Source organism: Lupinus angustifolius, chromosome LG18 (genome assembly GCF_001865875.1).
Source record: "Lupinus angustifolius cultivar Tanjil chromosome LG18, LupAngTanjil_v1.0, whole genome shotgun sequence".
Classification (NCBI taxonomy): domain Eukaryota; kingdom Viridiplantae; phylum Streptophyta; class Magnoliopsida; order Fabales; family Fabaceae; genus Lupinus; species Lupinus angustifolius.
This window is the reverse complement of record NC_032026.1, coordinates 2,081,697-2,099,640: the sequence shown is the minus strand read 5'-3', so window position 1 is coordinate 2,099,640 and position 17,944 is coordinate 2,081,697. Positions and strand designations below refer to the sequence as shown.

Here is a 17,944-nt window from a genome sequence, read left to right as displayed (position 1 = left end):
GTTTGTAAACTCTATAAAAAGGCTCTAAACTCTCACAAAAAAAACATACACAACTTTCATACAATTTTCTCTCAACTCTCAAAAGCTCTCACACTTTTTCCAGAATTTATCTTTGAACGTTTTGCAACTTGTTCTTAAACTTTCAAGTTAATTTTGCAAAGTTGCTTCAAGTGTTTCAAAGACTTTTACAAAGAGCATTATATACTTCTATATATATTCAGAGTTTGGATTGCAAGTTACATAAGTTTCATACTTGTAAAGGCAATCTGCCATAGTTGAATATTCTTCATTCTTGTAAAGAATTCTTTCTTTCACGGGGTGTGAAAAGAAAGGGGAATAGATTCACTTGGAAAGGTGTTTTCCAAGGGTATAAGAATTAGGGAGTGTGTAAGGTACATAGAGATCTCGGGGTGAGATATTGTAATTACAACTCATAATTCTTAGTGGAAAAATCTCTTGTGCGGCAAGAATACTAGATGTAGCCTTCAGTGGACAGGAATGTCAACCAGTATAAAACTCCTTGTCTACTCTCTTCTCCTTATCTCTTTCATTTTATTTCGTATTATTTTTCTGCATATTGTTCCGTTGCACTTTAACTTTGATTTTGTAGAAAGAGCGGCCATTATTTTAAGACAACTAATTCACCCCCCCTCTTAGTTGCACTCTGATACTTACATACATATGATACAATAATTGTGTGCAAGCCTTTAATGAAAAATCTTTGGTGCATGAAGACCATCCTCAAGTGTTTTGAGCTAGCTTCGGGTTTGAAGGTCAACTCTCACAAAAGTTCTTTATTTGGTATAAGGGTGTTGGAGCTTGTTCTTTCAACAACGACAAACTCCATGTCTTGTAAGATTGGTTCTATTCCTTTTACTTACTTAGGAATTCTAGTGGGGGAAAATATGAGAATGCTTTGTACTTGGCCATGTGTGATTGATGTGGTATCTAAGAGGCTCGCTTCTTGAAAATGCAAATATATATTTTTTGGAGGGAGATTAATCCTTTTGAATTTTGTCTAATCAAACATCTCTACCTATATGCTTTCTCTTTACAATGCTCCTAAGAAGGTTTTGGCTAAAATTTCTAGCCTGTAGAGAACCTTTATTTGGAGAAATAAGAAAGGTGGTAAAGGTGTTGCTTGGGTGGCTTGGGAAGATATTTGCAAACCTAAGGAGTTTGGGGGATTGGAAGTGAGGGATCTTTGTCTATTTAATGATGTTTTGTTGGAGAAATGGAGATGACATAAAATTAATTAGAATAAGGCATTATGGGTAAAGGTAATCAACTCAAAATATGGTTCTGGTTGGTCTTTGCATAAAGTAAATCATGTTTCTAGATGATGGAAGGATCTGGGAAAAATGGACTCTTGAAATGTGATTATTAGTGGTTGGTTTGTAGATATTATATGGAAGGAAATTGGCGATGACCTTCAAACTCTTTTTTGGCAAGACGTTTGGGTCATTAGAGCCTTAAGGAGGTCTTCCCTAGGTTATTTAACCTAGCTAGGAACCAGTATGCTCGCGCGAGAGATAGTGGCTCCTGGGTTGATGATGTTTTGTCTTGGGAAATTACTTGGAGAAGGAATTTGTTTAGTAGAAAGGAGTCATTGGTTAGGAATTTGTATGATTTGATTCAACATCATTCATGCAAGAGGGAGACAATAGATACATGAAGATGGAGGTTAGATAGCTCCTGTGTCTATGTGGTTAAATTCACATACATGGCTCAGTTGAACCATTAGCAATCACCTTTAGGAAATTTAAAAAAAAATGTTGGATTAATTGTTTACCTACAAATATCTGATGTTTTGTCTAGAAGCTCCTTAGGCAAAGTCTATCAACGAATAATGAATTGTTCAAGAGGAATATTGTATTGAGGGTTGATGATATGATTTTCACTCTTTGTAACAACCATGTCAAATCTTTTGATTATTTATTCATATCCTGCGAGTTTGTCTCAAGCGTGTGGAAAGGTTTCTACTCTTGGCTACAAGTCCTCATTGACATTCCTTATACAATTATAGAGTTTTTAAACTTCATGACTCCTTTGGAAGTGCTTAGGGCGCTAAACTTTGGAGACTATTATGGTTTGCTGTTGTGTGGTCAATCTGGATTATGAGGAATGATGCTATCTTTTTTTGGCAAAGAAGTGAGTTATGTGCATTTATTCAATTTAGTTTAGACTAGATCCTGGATTTGGTTCTCCTCATTTGTAACTAAACTTATTTATCTTTTACAAATTGACGTATAGATCCAAAATTTTGTATTACTTTAGTCTCTAAATGGATCAGTAGTTGATTGTTTTTTTGTATTGTGTAGACACCCCTTGTGTTGAATTTAATACAATTTTTTTTTACTGAAAAAAATAAAGTTAGCCAAAAGAAAACAAACATGAGATGGAATCATTAGTCAAACAAATCATGTTTGCATTGAAATAATGAAGTAATATTATGTAAGGTAGATTTCCTATAACAAAAGGTATTGACTTTTTGTAAGCGAAGCACCTAATAATAATCAAGTAGTTGAGAGTCATCAATATGAGTTTGTCTTTTGCACTTCAACCTATACGTATGTATATATATATATATAGTCATTATAAAGATTTGTATATAACTACTACAACATTTATAATTTATTTATATTACTTTTTTTTTTGAAGAATTAATAATGATAAAAATAAATAACTACTACAACATTCACAATTTATTTATATTACTTTTTTTGAAAAATTAATAATAATAAAAAATAAATGATAAATAATAGACTTATAGTATATAAAACTCTTACTGTCTAAAAATATATTTTTTCATACAATTTGCTTTCTCAGCTTAATATAAGAAAATTGGCTGATACGCTCAATAAGATACAATAGAAAATTGGATAAAGTTCAATTTATGAGGATATCGACCAGTGATACATCTACTATATATAACATAGTTTTAAAATCTTAATACATAGTAATAGTAAATGAATGTAATTTTTGTATATTGTTAGTGTAAAATTTTATATTCATTTTCATCGATCATTCATTTATATTACATATATTTAAAAGTAAAATGATAATTAAAAATAAATGTTAAATGATTCACAAACAATATAAAAAGTAAAAACACTTACAATAAGAGTATATAATTTTTTTTATCATATTATAATCCATGTTGTAAATTTGCAATGCTATTACTAATATGAGGTATGAGACATGTTCGGAATATAAATCTTCTATATAATTATTTTTGTCGCTAATAAAAAATAAATATCTTATTAAATATTTTAATAACTTATTTGTTAATTTAGTTTTTAACGAGATGATTATTTCTTGTTGGTATAAAAATAATAATGAATATATAAGATTTATATTGGTGCATTATTTCTAGTAACCTGATTTGTTTTTTGTTTACAAATTTTGAATGGTGAATTGGGTAACACTAAACCAAGTCCAACATAGCGGGAAGTGCATGAAATTGTTGACATAATCAATACCTATACAAAATTCAAAAGTCTATAAAAATAAACAATTTTAATAGTACATTCAAAATGTAAGAATGTTGTTATTCTGAAAAGAGTATAATATTTATACACTATTAATATAAATATTTATACACAATTACTATATTATTTATCATTATTTGAACTATTTAAGAAAAACAATAATAATTAATGAATAATAGATAATATAATAACAGTAACAAAATAAGTGACGTCTGAAAATTGAAGCAAGTCATAAACTCACGTGTGATATGTTCAATCACATGTGTCAATTTCCATCGCCCCATTCAAACAAGTTGACCCGGACAATAATTTTTAATAAATACCAATTTTTGTTTCAGAAAACTAAAAGTTAAAAATATAATTGAACTAATATTTAAAATCTTTGAACATCATTTTAAGGTTTTTTAGTTTTTTCAAGTATGAAAATGGTACAAGCAAAAACTTTGAAAGCTAAAAAGTAACGTATTAATAAAATTTAAAACATATTTAAAGATTAACAATTTACCATGCGTGAATTAAAAAATTAACAACTAATTTATAAGAGTAAAATAGTTAATTGTTGGGACGAATCAGTCATTGGAATATAAAAATAAAATGTAGCAGTAAGATAGAAAACAATTGTTTAATGAATTGGGTCATTAAGGAAAAAAAAAGTTATGAAATAGTTTCTGAAGATTTTTTTATATATAGGACAATTTGATCCCTACGGTAGTAAAGTTACTATATAATGTTTATAGTTTCTTTTGTAGAACAAATTTGTAATTGAAAAATTTACTTCAACCAAATTTGTTCAAGATTAATTCTGAGGGACTAAATTATTTTAGGAAGAAAATCTACAATGTTGGTTTGGTGATTTTATTTTTATGGACGAACTAGAGTAAAAATAATTTTAGGACCATATTAAAAAATGTAATTGTTTACGGCAAATGATAAGTTTTGTTAAGTGTAATAGTATTCCATGTGATATAAATAAAAATTAAATACAACAATGTTTTTTTATAGGTGATTGGCAAGTAAACTTATGTTTATAAACCAATTTAAGAAAAAATATTCATCATTTTATACAATTTATATATCTTGGTATTTACCTTTTCAAAATGAATTTAATAGGTATATACTGATAATATAAGTAAGTTTTATATTATTGACATATTATTTACCATTTATATTTAATTCATAGGTAGGTATTAGAATAAAATTTTGATACTAGATAATATAACAACAATCTAATTTCTTTTCGTATACATGATTCCTCTTCCTAACAAATTTTGCTTCCATAGATCCTTTCACTTTTGGCTTAGTTAGATAATTGAGATCTAATGACACTAGACCAAGGCGAGTCACACTCATTTTCAGAGGAGTTACGTAGAAAAACAAAGAAAGTATAAAATGAAATGACGTCATTTTTTAGTTACAATTGATTAAACTTTTGGCAAATTGCAATTTTTTCTCTACATAGTTGAAAATTATAGATGGCAAAACGGGCTAAACTTGTGGGCCAATCCACATAGCATGCAATTTTTTGCAGGCAAAACGTGTCATTTTATCTATTAAGATAATCTGGATATGCTCGTGTCCGCTTAAAATATTGTGGACATAGGCACGGGCAAAACGGTCCGAACCACGGGAGATGATCTTGTGCATACATTATTTTGTAATATAATAAAGTGAAGCATGAATTTGAGTGAAAATCTCTGATCAACTTGTTTATATATTTATGAGCATACCTGTACAGTGTGACCCTATTGGATATTACTACATGTTGACAACTATTTAACTCTATAGTCAACATCTACTGCTACATTTACCTTTTCAACTTTGGAACACAAATAATACTTGTTTTGCTTTCTCAATCTAGTAACTACTAAGTACTAGTTCAACATATCCTACTTTTCATACTACAATATGTTTTTGGAACAAGACATTCTTAAATCATGGAAACAAAACATGGGTGTTAATGAATTTTTGTCTTCATCATGAAACTTGGATCCATATGAATAGTTGTGACCATTGGTCTGTAACAACAAGGTTATGGAAATGGTTACAGAGAATATGAAGAGACAACTTTGTTTGGCTGTGAGGAGCATACAGTGGATCTATGCAATATTCTGGTCTGGTTCAGATACCAACCCAAGGTACTAATTGTTTCATTCATGTTATTTAGCTCTAGATTGTGATTTTGCATTTTATTGTTTCATATGTTTTATAATTTTATTTCAGTACCTGGAATGTTATGACTTTATTTTTCTAGTTTTGTATTGGTTTTGATATTTAAGTAATTCTGCTTCAAATCTATATTGTTCCAGATAATATGGATTATGGGTGACTAAACTCAGATTCACAGAATGCATCTTTTGCTTGTTTAGTTTTGTTTATATTGATAGAAAATAATTTCTAATGCTAATAGTTAACTAAGAATTATTAATTCTACTTAGTCATATAACAACAACTAAGACTTAGTCCTATTAGCAGGGGTTGACAATATGGATCGAACGAATTATTAATGTCTAGATTTTTCGTAATCGTTTCGCCTATGGTTTTTATTAATCTTCCTCTACCTGTAGACAGTGGACTAACCTCCATTTAGTCTACCTTCTTTATTATAACTTCTAATGAGCTCCTTCGCACATGCTCAAACCAACTAAGACGGGATTATACCATCTTCTGTATAATATGAGCTATCCTAACTTTCTATCTTATGTATTCATTCATAATTCTATTTTGTCTAGTGTGATCACATCGTTGATTATATCATAGAGATTCGACAAAGTTTTACGTATCTTGTTGAGTGTCTAAAATAATCTTCACCTTTTATCCGAACTTAGGTAGACTATGTATAGAATCAAGCACATAGGCAGTTTTCTCCCCACACATACACTCTGATTCTGCCACCTTTGCCTCACTTGAGATGATATACACCCAAGTTATGTGCATGAAGTATTATATGTTAACTAAAAACTGAATTTACTGTTAGATTTTCTGGTACTATAGCTTATATGGTTATTGCTAAGATCTAAAATCCATTTTTGACCAGGGTCTTGAGCTGGGGAGAAGGATATTACAATGGAGACATTAAGACAAGGAAAACAAATCAAGGATTAGAACTTAATTCTGACCAAATTGGGTTGCAGAGGAGTGAGCAACTTAGAGAGCTATTCAGATCCCTCAAAACTACAGAAACAACTAAAAAGCCTTCAGCAACACTTCCCCCTGAAGATCTCACTGATACTGAGTGGTATTATTTGGTTTGCATGTCCTTTGTATTCAACATTGGCCAAGGGTAAATATTCTCTCACTTTCACCTTTTTTGTGTGTGTGTTTCTTATGTTTTGGACAACATAATTGTCTTATCTTAACAAGATCGGCGAAAGTATGATGGAACCGTTGCTTATAAGGCTTAGACAACCCTCACTCTATGAGTTAGCTTTTGGGTTGAGTTAGGTTTAGCTATTCTAATATGATATCAGAGCCTAACAATCCCGATGGACCACCCATAAATGTCGAGTCCTGCAAAGTTCAAGCTCTAGATGTCCGCTCCTGGGCATGGAGGGGTACGTCTAGTCTTGGGGTTCCACATCTCATGAGAATATGGTCGAGTCATTGCTTATAAGGCTTAGATAACGCTCACCCTGTGAATTAATTTTTGAGTTGAGTTAAGTCTACCCATTCTAATATCTCTCTATTTCTCATGCTAGGGATAGTTTAGCCTTAAGTGTGTCTTAATCTTAGGTATCCTTAGATCTATGTATGCTTCTACTTTGCAGGTTACCTGGAAGAACTCTAGCGAATGACCGGCCTATTTGGTTGTGCAATGCGCATTCTACCGATTGTATACTTTTTAGTCGCTCTCTGCTCGCTAAGGTAGGATTCTGTTTCTTGATTTGGCTTGTTCTTGCTTCTGCTCTTGATTAATATGTTGTTTTATCTATATACCATGCTTAAATTGACATAAATTGTGGAATATATGTCTAATGTTTTGGTTTTTGTTCCTCAACCACACTTGGAATAACTGTCTTTTCTCATGCTCAGAGTGCATCCATTCAGGTACCATCTGATTTTTCATTACTCAGATTTACATGTATTATATACACACCTAGTTATTAATAATCAACTTGTGCTATCAAATATAGTGCAAAGAAATTTAGTTGCACTAGAAACTATTCTTGCTTTTGTAATCACTCTATCAGTACAATGATTGGTATAGGCACTGATGTAGCAGTATATATCTTAGTAATTGTTAGGAATTAAATACTAAAAGAGAATAGGGATAAGATAAAACAACACAACAAATTTGGTAACATTCAACCTTGATTCATGACAATTCACATATATGACCAGTAAAATTGTAGTTTCTGAAATGGTAGCAGTAGCTTATCACAATAAACCATTGATGTAGTTTTCTACAAAACAAGGGATTTAGACATTGCATATATAAGACTATACTCTATTGTGATCAGCAAAACTAAAATGTTCCAAATTTAATATGTGAAATCTAATCAGTGCACTGTGTAATTTTTGTTTCCTTCATCTCAATTTTCAGACAGTGGTGTGCTTTCCATTTATGGAAGGGGTTATTGAGCTCGGTACAACTGATCTTGTAAGTTGTTCGTCTTGATTTAACTTCAATATTACTTCTATGTTATTCCCACATCACGAGGTCACGAGTTCTTCGCTTGTGGAGGTAAGGCTGCATATATCTACCTTCCCCAGACCATCTAAGTGGGAGCCTCGTGTATTGGGCCGCCCTTTATTACTTTTCTGTTATTCCCCCGTCATAAACTGTGTTGCTTGTATTGTATTTATTTTTGTGAAGGTGCAAGAAGATCTTAGTCTTATTCAACAGATCAGAACTTCCTTCTTGAATATTCTGGAAGTCGATGTTTCTAAAAAGGCAGGACCTACATTGAACACGAGAAACGACGAAGATGTTGAGTGCGCAGCATTTGGTCAAAATGCTTATAATGTTAAATCAACTGCAGAAGTAGGAAATGAAGTAATCAACACAACCTCTCCGAATATTTCAGATGCGTTACAAGCTAATCAACCAGCAGAAGAAGCATTGATGGTTGAAACCTGGCAAGTTATGGATGATGAATTAAGCAATTGTGTTCATAACTCCATGCATTCTAGTGACTGTATATCTCAAACTTTTGTTAGTCCTGAGAAGATCGCTTCGGTTGCCAATGGCGAAAATACTAATGACCATTATGCCGAAGACCTTCAGAAGTTCAATAACCCGAAAATGACCTTAGTGGATCCTCAAAGCGACGATTGGCGTTATCAGAGTGTTCTTTCTACCCTTCTAAAAAGCTCAGACCAGTTAACTATGGGAACACGTTTCCAAAATTTTCATCAGGAATCGAGCTTTGTCAGTTGGAAGAAAGGAGAGCCAATCGATTGCCGAAGGCCAAGAGCAGGAAAGTCGCAAAATTTATTGAAGAAAGTATTGTTTGAAGTTCCTCAGATGCACTTGGAGGGGTTGCTTGAGTCTCAAGAAGATAATGACTATAAAGATGGAACAAGACCGGACGTAGATGAAAACGGCACGAACCATGTTTTGTCCGAAAGAAGGAGAAGAGCAAAACTAAATGAAAGGTTTTTAACCCTTAGATCAATGGTCCCTTCAATTAGTAAGGTAATTTATATTCCACTTATGAGATATGTTCACTTAAGTGTCACTACTAGATTTAATTATGTGCTTATTCTTGTAGGATGACAAGGTTTCAATACTTGATGATGCAATAGAATACCTTAGAAAAATCGAGAAAAGGATAAGAGAATTAGAAGCTCAAAGGGATATAATAGATATAGAGGCTAGAACTAAAAGATCACCTCAAGATATGGTGGAGAGGACTTCTGATAATTATTTCAACAAAATTGATACTAATGGCAAGAAGCCATTGGGTAAAAAGAGGAAGGTTTGTGATATCGATGCGGCACACGTCGAGATTAATTCGGATGCTTTTAAAGGTAGCTCTGCTAATGATGTCACTGTCAGTGTGAGTGGCAATGAAGTTGTAATAGAAATGAAGAGCCTTTGTAGACAAGGAAGGGTGCTAGAAATTATAGAAGCAGTTAGCTCTCTCAATTTAGATCTTAATTCAGTTCAGTCAACAGAAGCTGATGGGAATGTTTATCTGAAAATTAAATCTAAGGTGAGAACTTGGATATGCCCTTTTAGTTTTGTGTATTCAACAGAACATAACTAGTTATGTTATGCATTTTAGTTTCTTATACTCATGCATTTATTGTGTATTCAACTGAACATAAGAGGGTGAGCTTGGCACAACGGTGAGGTTGTTACGTAGTGGCCATGAGGTAATGGATTTCAAATCCTGGGAACAGCCTCTCCACTTGTGGAGTAAGGCCGCGTACATCTATCCTCCTCAGACCCTATTAAGTGGGATCCTCGTGCACTGGGCCGCCCTTTTACACTACCGGTCTTATTATCCTAAATTTGGTATTTATGTGCAGTTCCAGGGACCAACTATTGCATCAGCAAAAAAGATCAAACAAACACTCCAAAGAGTGGCTCCCAAGTCTTGATTCTTCTATCAAAAACCATGGGGATATTCAGTTTAGTTCCTGCCACTGCTATGTAACATAGAGAATTCATTTCAATTGATGGAGTCACAAGTACAAGTTGCTGCATAACTTTCTGAAGACTTCCAATGAAAGGGTATATATAGTTTTTTTTTTGCTTTCTATAACTTCTTGCTTTTGTTACTTGTAAAATGAACTTCTGTCCAAGTAGTTATAATTTGTAAATGGGAAAATAGGCTTAGTTGAGTAGATTTTGTGTAATGCTACTAGCAACTAGACCAATGGCTATATTAACAAGGATTCTACATTTGTTACCAATAAAATCATTAGGGAAGATGCATTTCTTTCAAGCAGCATATGATATAAAAAATGAACTCATCAAGATGCTTTTCCTAGATTATTTTACTTCTGCAGCAATGATATGTACACCAAATTTTTTTACTCTTTTTTTACTATATGTTAATCCTGGAAGCAGCCTCTCCGCTTGCGGAAGTAAGGCTGCATACATTTAACTTCTCCAGAACCCACTAAGTAGGAGCTTAGTGAATTGGGTCACCTTTACTATATTTTTATATTCTTTGTATACACATTTCCCTAAAATATATATTAAAAAACTGGTCACTGGATTGGTCTACAAGTTTTGGTGTCAAGAATAGTACCCACTTTTTGCTTAAGGATTCATCCACCAACCTAATATTCTTAGAGCACAAGCTACATTATTCTTGTGATTTGTGATATGCATGTAGATATGAGATACTCAATGAATCTGCAGAAAAACAGAATCAGTTCTGAATCAAATCAAGATCCTTTTTGTGTAGTATACGGCCAGAATAGGTTGCTTACCATGCATTTATCTATTTATTTATTGATTGAGGTTGCTTATCATGCATTTATAAATGTACATAGTCAATTCTCTTTTATTGAGGTGCTTAGTCTTGGTCAAATTAAGTTAACAGTATTATAAGTTTATAATATTTTTATGTCTTTTTATATTCTGTAGTCAAAGCAGTAATTTGATCTCTTGTGACAGATCCATTTCAAAGAACATATTGTATTTAAGATATAAACTATATATGGTCAAATAAATTTAACATATACTTTAATAATGTAAAAAGGTGTTGTTTACTGTAAAATATAAAAGCTCTGCATTATCAATGGCATGAAACAGTTGCTAAGTGATATCATGTTATTCCAATCCAAGCAAATATTTTTGATCTCTTGGTTAAAAATAAATATCAATGGTTTGGTGCAAAAATATGCATAGGAAGGCAAGTAATGTGCACATAATAAGTTTTACAGCATTTTTCACAACATTTAACTTTTACCATCTGATTATGTGTCAGAAGAGTAGTATGAAAAAAAAATGTTTACAATTTTTTATCTCAGCTATTGGACCCCTTAATTTTTTCTGGTGAAACAATCATATAAATGTTTGGTGGTCCTAAAAATAACTTTTATTTGACCTTCTTTCTCTTTCTGCTGTTTCTAGTGTTATTTTACTTAGGTTTGAATCAACTTTTACTTCACCATAGGAGCAATATCTGAGAATAAAATTCTTTCTTGTTCGTTCGAACTCGTTATATTTGTATGCAATAATCAATTTGTGGTTCTCTATCAGCCAACTCTCTTTTCAACATCACTATGAATCTTTAATCTCAAGGAAAAACTACTTGGTGAGAAAATTAATAATTTATTCAACAAGAAACAAAAAAATCATTGGTTACAATGTATTATGCTTCTTATATCCATCTCAGATACAATCTCCAATACCATTTTTTCAAGAACATCTTCCTCCACTTCTATCATAATGTCTTCTATGCCAACTTTGATATTTAGCCATGACCCACATTTTGCAAAGTCCTTTTCAACAAGCTGTTCTACAGTTATTGGTGATGGATGAGGTACATAGTGCAAGTTAATAAGTGCTGCAATCTCTTTAACCATAACTATGTTTACAATATATGCTTGTATATCTAGTCTTTTTGGTGGGAAACCATTGTTTTTGTACACCTCTATGAGAGTTTCAATGACACAATGAAGCAGAATTTTGTTGCTAGAAAGTTGGCTAGTTAATAATCTATTCAGTTCATCAAAGGTAGATAGGTCCAGCATTTGGTTAGATGATTCACATTTCATAAAGAGTTCATCACATTTTAGGCTTAAAGAATGAATAATTTCCATTACATAGTCTAAGATGTCCTTAGAGGAGGTTAGATTGTTTGTTAGATCCAAAGAGGGTCTCATAAGGTCTTCAAAATGGATCACTGGTGACTTATCTGTATAAGTACTAAACTGTGTCAATATGGCCTAACAATAAAATACAGAGTAAATACCCACTTTCGTCTTTCAAAATTTTTGAGTGTACCAATTTGGTTCCTGAAAAGTTGAACAATCCAAAATGGTCGCTAAAAATATCAAATGTGAGTCAAATTGGTCATTTTTAGCATCTTTTATGGCTAATGATAAAGACTATTTTGACTTACATTTGTGATATTTGAGTACTAGTTTGAACTTTTACTTTTTCGGGGACCAAATTGGTACACACGAAATTTTTTAAGGACAAAAGTGGTATTCACTCTAAAATAAATAAGAAAAAGAAATTTGAGTATCTCTAGATTTAAAAGCATACCTGGTTTATGTAGGGTCATTTTTGAGTTTGTGACAACTTCCTTAGTAAAATTCTTAACAACAGGTTCAGTACTAGGGTGTTCTATTTTATTTCTCATGTTAATGTTGTCTTCTATTCTTTGACTTGGTGAAGGGCTTGATGATGCAACTTCTGATGAAAATGAGAAAATATGGCTCTTTGGATATGAATCCTAATAAACTCCAAATTTCATTATTCACAATGAGGATTAAAAAAAAGATAGGAATATTTGATAAATGTAAAAGATAGAAGGATCTATGTCAAAGAATAATATACCAGAATAGTTCCATTTCCTCCAAGTGCATTGTTTATGTCAAAGTTCTGAGTAGGAGTGTCCTTAAATCCACTACCTAGTTCAGAAAACATATCCATATCACTAACAATTTTCATAAACATATCCATATCCAAAGTTCTTAAGGATATTGTAACAAGATTTCATAAACATTTTCAATTCAGAACATGCAAAGAATTGGATGGATTAAATAGACAAATATTTACCAATTTCTATGTATCTAGAAGCTTGAAAAGTTTAGTTATAACATACCTCTAGTAATATCATAATGTGTATGTATATTGTGGCCATGAGGACTCTTTCTGATGCTAATATCTGAATCAAAAATTTGTGAACTTTGACTAGGTATCTTAACAATAGCCTCTGGTTGGTCATTAGTTTTCTGTCCCGAAGAACTAAAGAAACTATTTTCTCCTTCTTTCCGAAGCCCCAACTTGGTTCTGATGAGAACTTGGTGATCATTTTTCATCCCTTCAGTAACAGAATCATGCTCGCAGTGCCTCGGCAAGCTTCGAAAGGACTTAAAATCAGGAAGAGGACTTGTTCTTCCTAGAGAGTTTGTGCGCCGTTTAAATTCCTCAACTCCGAAGTTTAACATCTCAGATAGACTCTTACTACCTTCAACATGTAAATTCTTCAATATATCTTGCTCAGAAGGGTTGAGTGGATTATCCGTGTTCCTACTATTGCTACTACTTTCACCAAATGAAGCAACTTCTTCATGTCTTGTACATAATTCAGAATCATTCACCTTGTTAAGCTTGTCTTTCTTTCTCCAATCAAGATATGAATTCAACCCTTTTTTAGTACTAGAATGGACACAATTCGGTGAACTTCTTCCAGCAATTTTCAATTCATTTACTTTCTTACCATCTTCAATGCCATGGCAGCCACATGTAAATCTATAAGGCACTCCATTAGTTGTCCTCTGCTGCTGTTTTTCTCTCCTTACTTTCACGACGTACCTCGACTTTCTCTTTATTCGGCCGAACTTAAGATTTGAAGGCTTTACATGTTGCACATTATGACTGAAGCTACTATGAGAAAAAGCCTGTGGAAAACCAAAGCAAGTGTTAGTAAAAAGTGCACATTAATTATGCTATGCTTCAAAACCACTATTCTATTTGAATATGCTTGAATCATATCTTATCAAAGGACTTAAAATGGATTTCAACATTGTCTAACATTATAGAGCATTATTTCATGCTAAAATGATAAAACAAAACTAAAGATATGTTTAAATTAGATTAAAATAACTAAATCTTAGGATAAGATAATGCTATACCATAACATTACTAGTTAGAAATTTATTCAATCTGGTTATTCTTTTTTGCTTTAGCTGATATGGTTTTTTCACTTGTGAACTTGGTAACTCATGAATCTGTTTTACTAACACAGAATTTGGATCCTTGAGGAGTTTTAGGAAAAGTTCCTTGTTTGAATATAAAATCTGTACAGCATCCAACAATTCATCTGGTTGATATCCTGCTCCATCTTTGCCTAGAAATTTTTTATTGGCAAATCTCTGATCAATTATCATCTCCGTTACTTCGTTTCTCGGATCTGTTACTTGATCATTCTTCACATTGCTGATACTTTTACAGCTTAAATATCTTCTTCCGGAACTTACCTGTAGTCAAAATTTCTCCATCATATTGCTATCTACTACAATAGGGTGGAAGAAGTGGTGACACTAGTATTTGCTGCATATTTTTCATCAAACTAGTCACTAGATTCTCAATATAAAGTATTATGATTTTGATATAGCTTAGTGATTGTATACTTTGATTCTAAAAGTTCCTAGTTCTATGTTTGTTAAGAACTTACACCAATGTTAGGGTACTTCTCATCAACTGTGCCAATCAGATCTGAGCTACTTCTCAAGTTTCCATTTCCTGCAGCTAAGAAACAATTCCAAATTGTAGGCATATAGTTTCCTGAGCTTCAGAAAATTAAATTTTATCCAATCCGTGTAACAACTTTCATGGTTAAAAATACGGCTAGTCGATAGCATATATATTTTAGTTCCCAACTTATGAGATTAAAGCTTGGCTGTTGTTTTCGGTTGTTGCGTGTAACAACTTTCGATAAAAATACGACTAGTTAGTATAGGAAGATATAATTGCAATAACCTTTAAATTCTATTACTAAGCCTTTTAAATGAGAAAAATTCAAGAACTATTACCATTGGCATGTGTATTCAAATGCTTCATACCTGAAACTAATCTTGTTTTGGAATGATTATCACTAAAATTGAAGATTCTACACATTGGCCATGTGCATCCTGTGTTAGCCACAGAAGGAGATTTTCTTGCCATGATGAAGAGAAAAGCTACTTAGTTTCCAGCTATTAACAACTGTGAAAAGCAGGTCCAAAATAATCTGTTCAAGCACAAACATAAGAGAAAAAGGTTAGTCCTTGTAAATGAGAAATAACTAACCATGCTGAGCTTCATACAATGATCTACAATGTGTGGTTGTGGTTACTACGATTGTGATTATTGTAGCCGTTGTGATGCGGATTCCAGTCATTATGGTGTGAATTATGTTGTAATTAAAAAAATATTTTTGAATTCGATGTAGTCCGATGTGGCTTGGTATAGCCCAAATACAGCCTGATGCGGTTGCATTACAACCTGATGCGGCCGCATCATTATGATTATGTTACAGACAATTGGAGTGAAATACGACTCTAAATATTAAACTACAGAACATTTTCTAGAATCTAGCCATAGTTACAACTTCGAATTATATGTGACCGCTCTTCTTTTAAAATACTACTTGTATCGATTAGTCTAGGACCATATAATAATTTCTAGTCTAATAAAAAAAACATGTACCTGTATTCTGATTTATGAGCCCAAAACTGATGTAGGAAAATAACTAAAGATTGTAAATACAAGAACCAGTGCATTTCTTAAATAATTGCATCAAGTTGCTCCAGAATCATGCAGATTAAATATAAACATGTGAACACAGAAAAAATAATGATGGAAGGAACACATGAACAAGAAAAAAACAAGAAAAATGGGTTATGTTACATGTATGTAATATAATATATATATATATACATATAGTTAATGAGATTAGGATTGGGACATTTAATAATATGACAATGACTTAGAAATTGTAAAATAACATGTGGTTGATGAAAGCTTTAAATTGAAGGTAACTTTGCTTAGTTTGATTTCCCATATCTCTATCTACCTATAAGATCCACATGTAACTCCAAATCATTAATGTTACACATGGACTTATATATCTTATTTTATACATATATATTTTTTCACCATATAATAGTATTTTGTCTTTATTTCTTATAGGGTAAGTGTTTGTTATCTTATGTTGTTAAATTAAATGCTTCATACTATCAACCTAATATTTTGTTGAGCCCAACTCTATGATTATCATGGTGTCTCAAAATGTATGAAATGTTGTCATTTTCATAGATTCTTGTTCCATCTTATATGTATATTTTCCTTTCAATCATGTAATATAAGGAACACCCAAATGACCCTTGAACTTTGTTTTATTATTGCATTTGGCAGTGAAGTTAAAACATGATATAGGTAGGTTAGTACATGGCTTAGTCAAAAATCAAAATGGTCATTGGATCATTTATTGACTTATGTCAAGTTCAGAAAGAAAAAAAAAAGACGGCTTGATGCATAACTCGTGGGATATGAGGAGATTAGATGTAATAATCTTTTATGGACGAAAAATATTGTTTTTCAAGATTTGAGCTATTAACCTCTGGTTGACAACCATAATGAGTTTTTTAGTTTTATGGATTTTTTTTGCATAAGAGAACATTGCTATTGTCATATTAATACTAGATTTCTAATTAAATAAGGAAATAAATTATAAAAGATAAAATAAATTAATCTCAATCTTAAAAAATCTTTTAAGATATTCAAAACAAATCTAAGATATAATCACCATAATATGAGATATTATATCTATATGTCTATAATATCTAGATATTATCTATAATATAATTTAAGATATTATAATACACTTTCATAAATTCTAATACTGCCCTCAAAATAAAGCTTGTTATGTTTTTAAGATTTAAATTTGTTACAAATAACTCCTTCAGAAAGAAAAGTGATTAGAATAATTACATGGACTCTACCAAATATAGTTTCAAGGAGTGCAAACATTGACGAAATCTGCAATGAAGAAGATAAAACGATAGTTACGATGAAGATAATCTAAGGTAGATGGAACAAATGCTCTAGACCAATAATGATAACTGCAATCTTCAAATGCTATAAGACAATAACACTTAATCATTTATGACAGAATTAACTATTATCGACATAATCAAATAATGTTTAACTATCCATTACATAAGTTATCTTCAAGTTTAACTATCATGGACATAATCATATTAACAATAATGATGACCACATAATAGACAACACCAAACAACAAGGACCAAATTTGAGGATTGATCATTAATAAAGAAGAACTAGAGAACACCACTATCTAAAAATCACCATATTTAACTAGTAATCAAAATATTTGAATTTGAATTAAAACAAAAAACTAATTTATGTGGAAAGAAATTTTACCCTTAAACTTTCTCAATTGAGAGATTCACATCCTATTAGTATATGTCCAAATACATTGCTATAAGTAGGAGGCTAAATGCACTTATAAATACACAGAAAATGGTAATTTAGAAAACAGAAAAATCAAAAGCCAAGGTATTGAGAAAATCATCCATCATCCATTCGCAAAAATCTTCATCCGAAAAGATAACCATAATCAACCAATTACATCATATTTTTAAACCTCAAAAACTCAACTTAATCCAACATTTTTAAATACATACAACAATCCCGAAATCTTCCACACACAATCATCTAAAAAAATCAAGTAAAAAAGCCTTTTTCCCTTCTTGGAATTTATGCATTTCCAGTTTTCCACACCAGGTAACGGCCCTCATTATATTTCTTATTATTT

The 17,944-nt window shown here is 31.8% G+C and overlaps 2 protein-coding genes across 4 annotated transcripts; one reads left to right on the top strand and one right to left on the bottom strand.

The window, feature by feature from the left end:
• Positions 5,379–10,380, top strand: LOC109332165 (transcription factor EGL1-like). 2 transcript variants are annotated; one of them, XM_019567026.1, is made up of 8 exons: positions 5,379–5,626; positions 6,526–6,726; positions 7,256–7,352; positions 7,521–7,535; positions 8,032–8,088; positions 8,305–9,126; positions 9,203–9,646; positions 9,966–10,380. In XM_019567026.1, the coding sequence occupies exons 1-8, from the start codon at positions 5,523–5,525 to the stop codon at positions 10,035–10,037; spliced, it is 1,812 nt and encodes a 603-aa protein (XP_019422571.1). In that variant the 5' UTR covers positions 5,379–5,522; the 3' UTR covers positions 10,038–10,380. The 2 variants fall into 2 exon arrangements, with proteins under 2 accessions (XP_019422571.1, XP_019422570.1); XM_019567025.1 differs by having other exon boundaries at positions 6,526–6,771.
• Positions 11,730–15,949, bottom strand: LOC109332383. 2 transcript variants are annotated; one of them, XM_019567350.1, is made up of 8 exons: positions 15,814–15,949; positions 15,189–15,355; positions 14,801–14,874; positions 14,259–14,603; positions 13,226–14,024; positions 12,958–13,031; positions 12,664–12,853; positions 11,730–12,310 (listed from the first exon to the last, which is right to left on the bottom strand). In XM_019567350.1, the coding sequence occupies exons 2-8, from the start codon at positions 15,289–15,291 to the stop codon at positions 11,748–11,750; spliced, it is 2,148 nt and encodes a 715-aa protein (XP_019422895.1). In that variant the 5' UTR covers positions 15,292–15,355; positions 15,814–15,949; the 3' UTR covers positions 11,730–11,747. The 2 variants fall into 2 exon arrangements, with proteins under 2 accessions (XP_019422895.1, XP_019422896.1); XM_019567351.1 differs by having other exon boundaries at positions 13,226–14,027; positions 14,316–14,603; positions 15,814–15,945.

Bases quoted from the DNA above. Each gene is read 5' to 3' on its own strand.
- LOC109332165 (XM_019567025.1), top strand. From the start codon at position 5,523: ATGGAAATGGTTACAGAGAATATGAAGAGACAACTTTGTTTGGCTGTG. The intron at 8,089-8,304 runs GTAAGTTGTTCG...ATTTTTGTGAAG, and splicing joins AGCTCGGTACAACTGATCTT to GTGCAAGAAGATCTTAGTCT. The intron at 9,127-9,202 runs GTAATTTATATT...TTATTCTTGTAG, and splicing joins TGGTCCCTTCAATTAGTAAG to GATGACAAGGTTTCAATACT.
- LOC109332383 (XM_019567350.1), bottom strand. From the start codon at position 15,291: ATGGCAAGAAAATCTCCTTCTGTGGCTAACACAGGATGCACATGGCCA. The intron at 14,604-14,800 runs GTAAGTTCTTAA...TTTTGACTACAG, and splicing joins AGAAGTACCCTAACATTGGT to GTAAGTTCCGGAAGAAGATA. The intron at 12,854-12,957 runs GTATATTATTCT...GGAGTTTATTAG, and splicing joins GAGGAAATGGAACTATTCTG to GATTCATATCCAAAGAGCCA.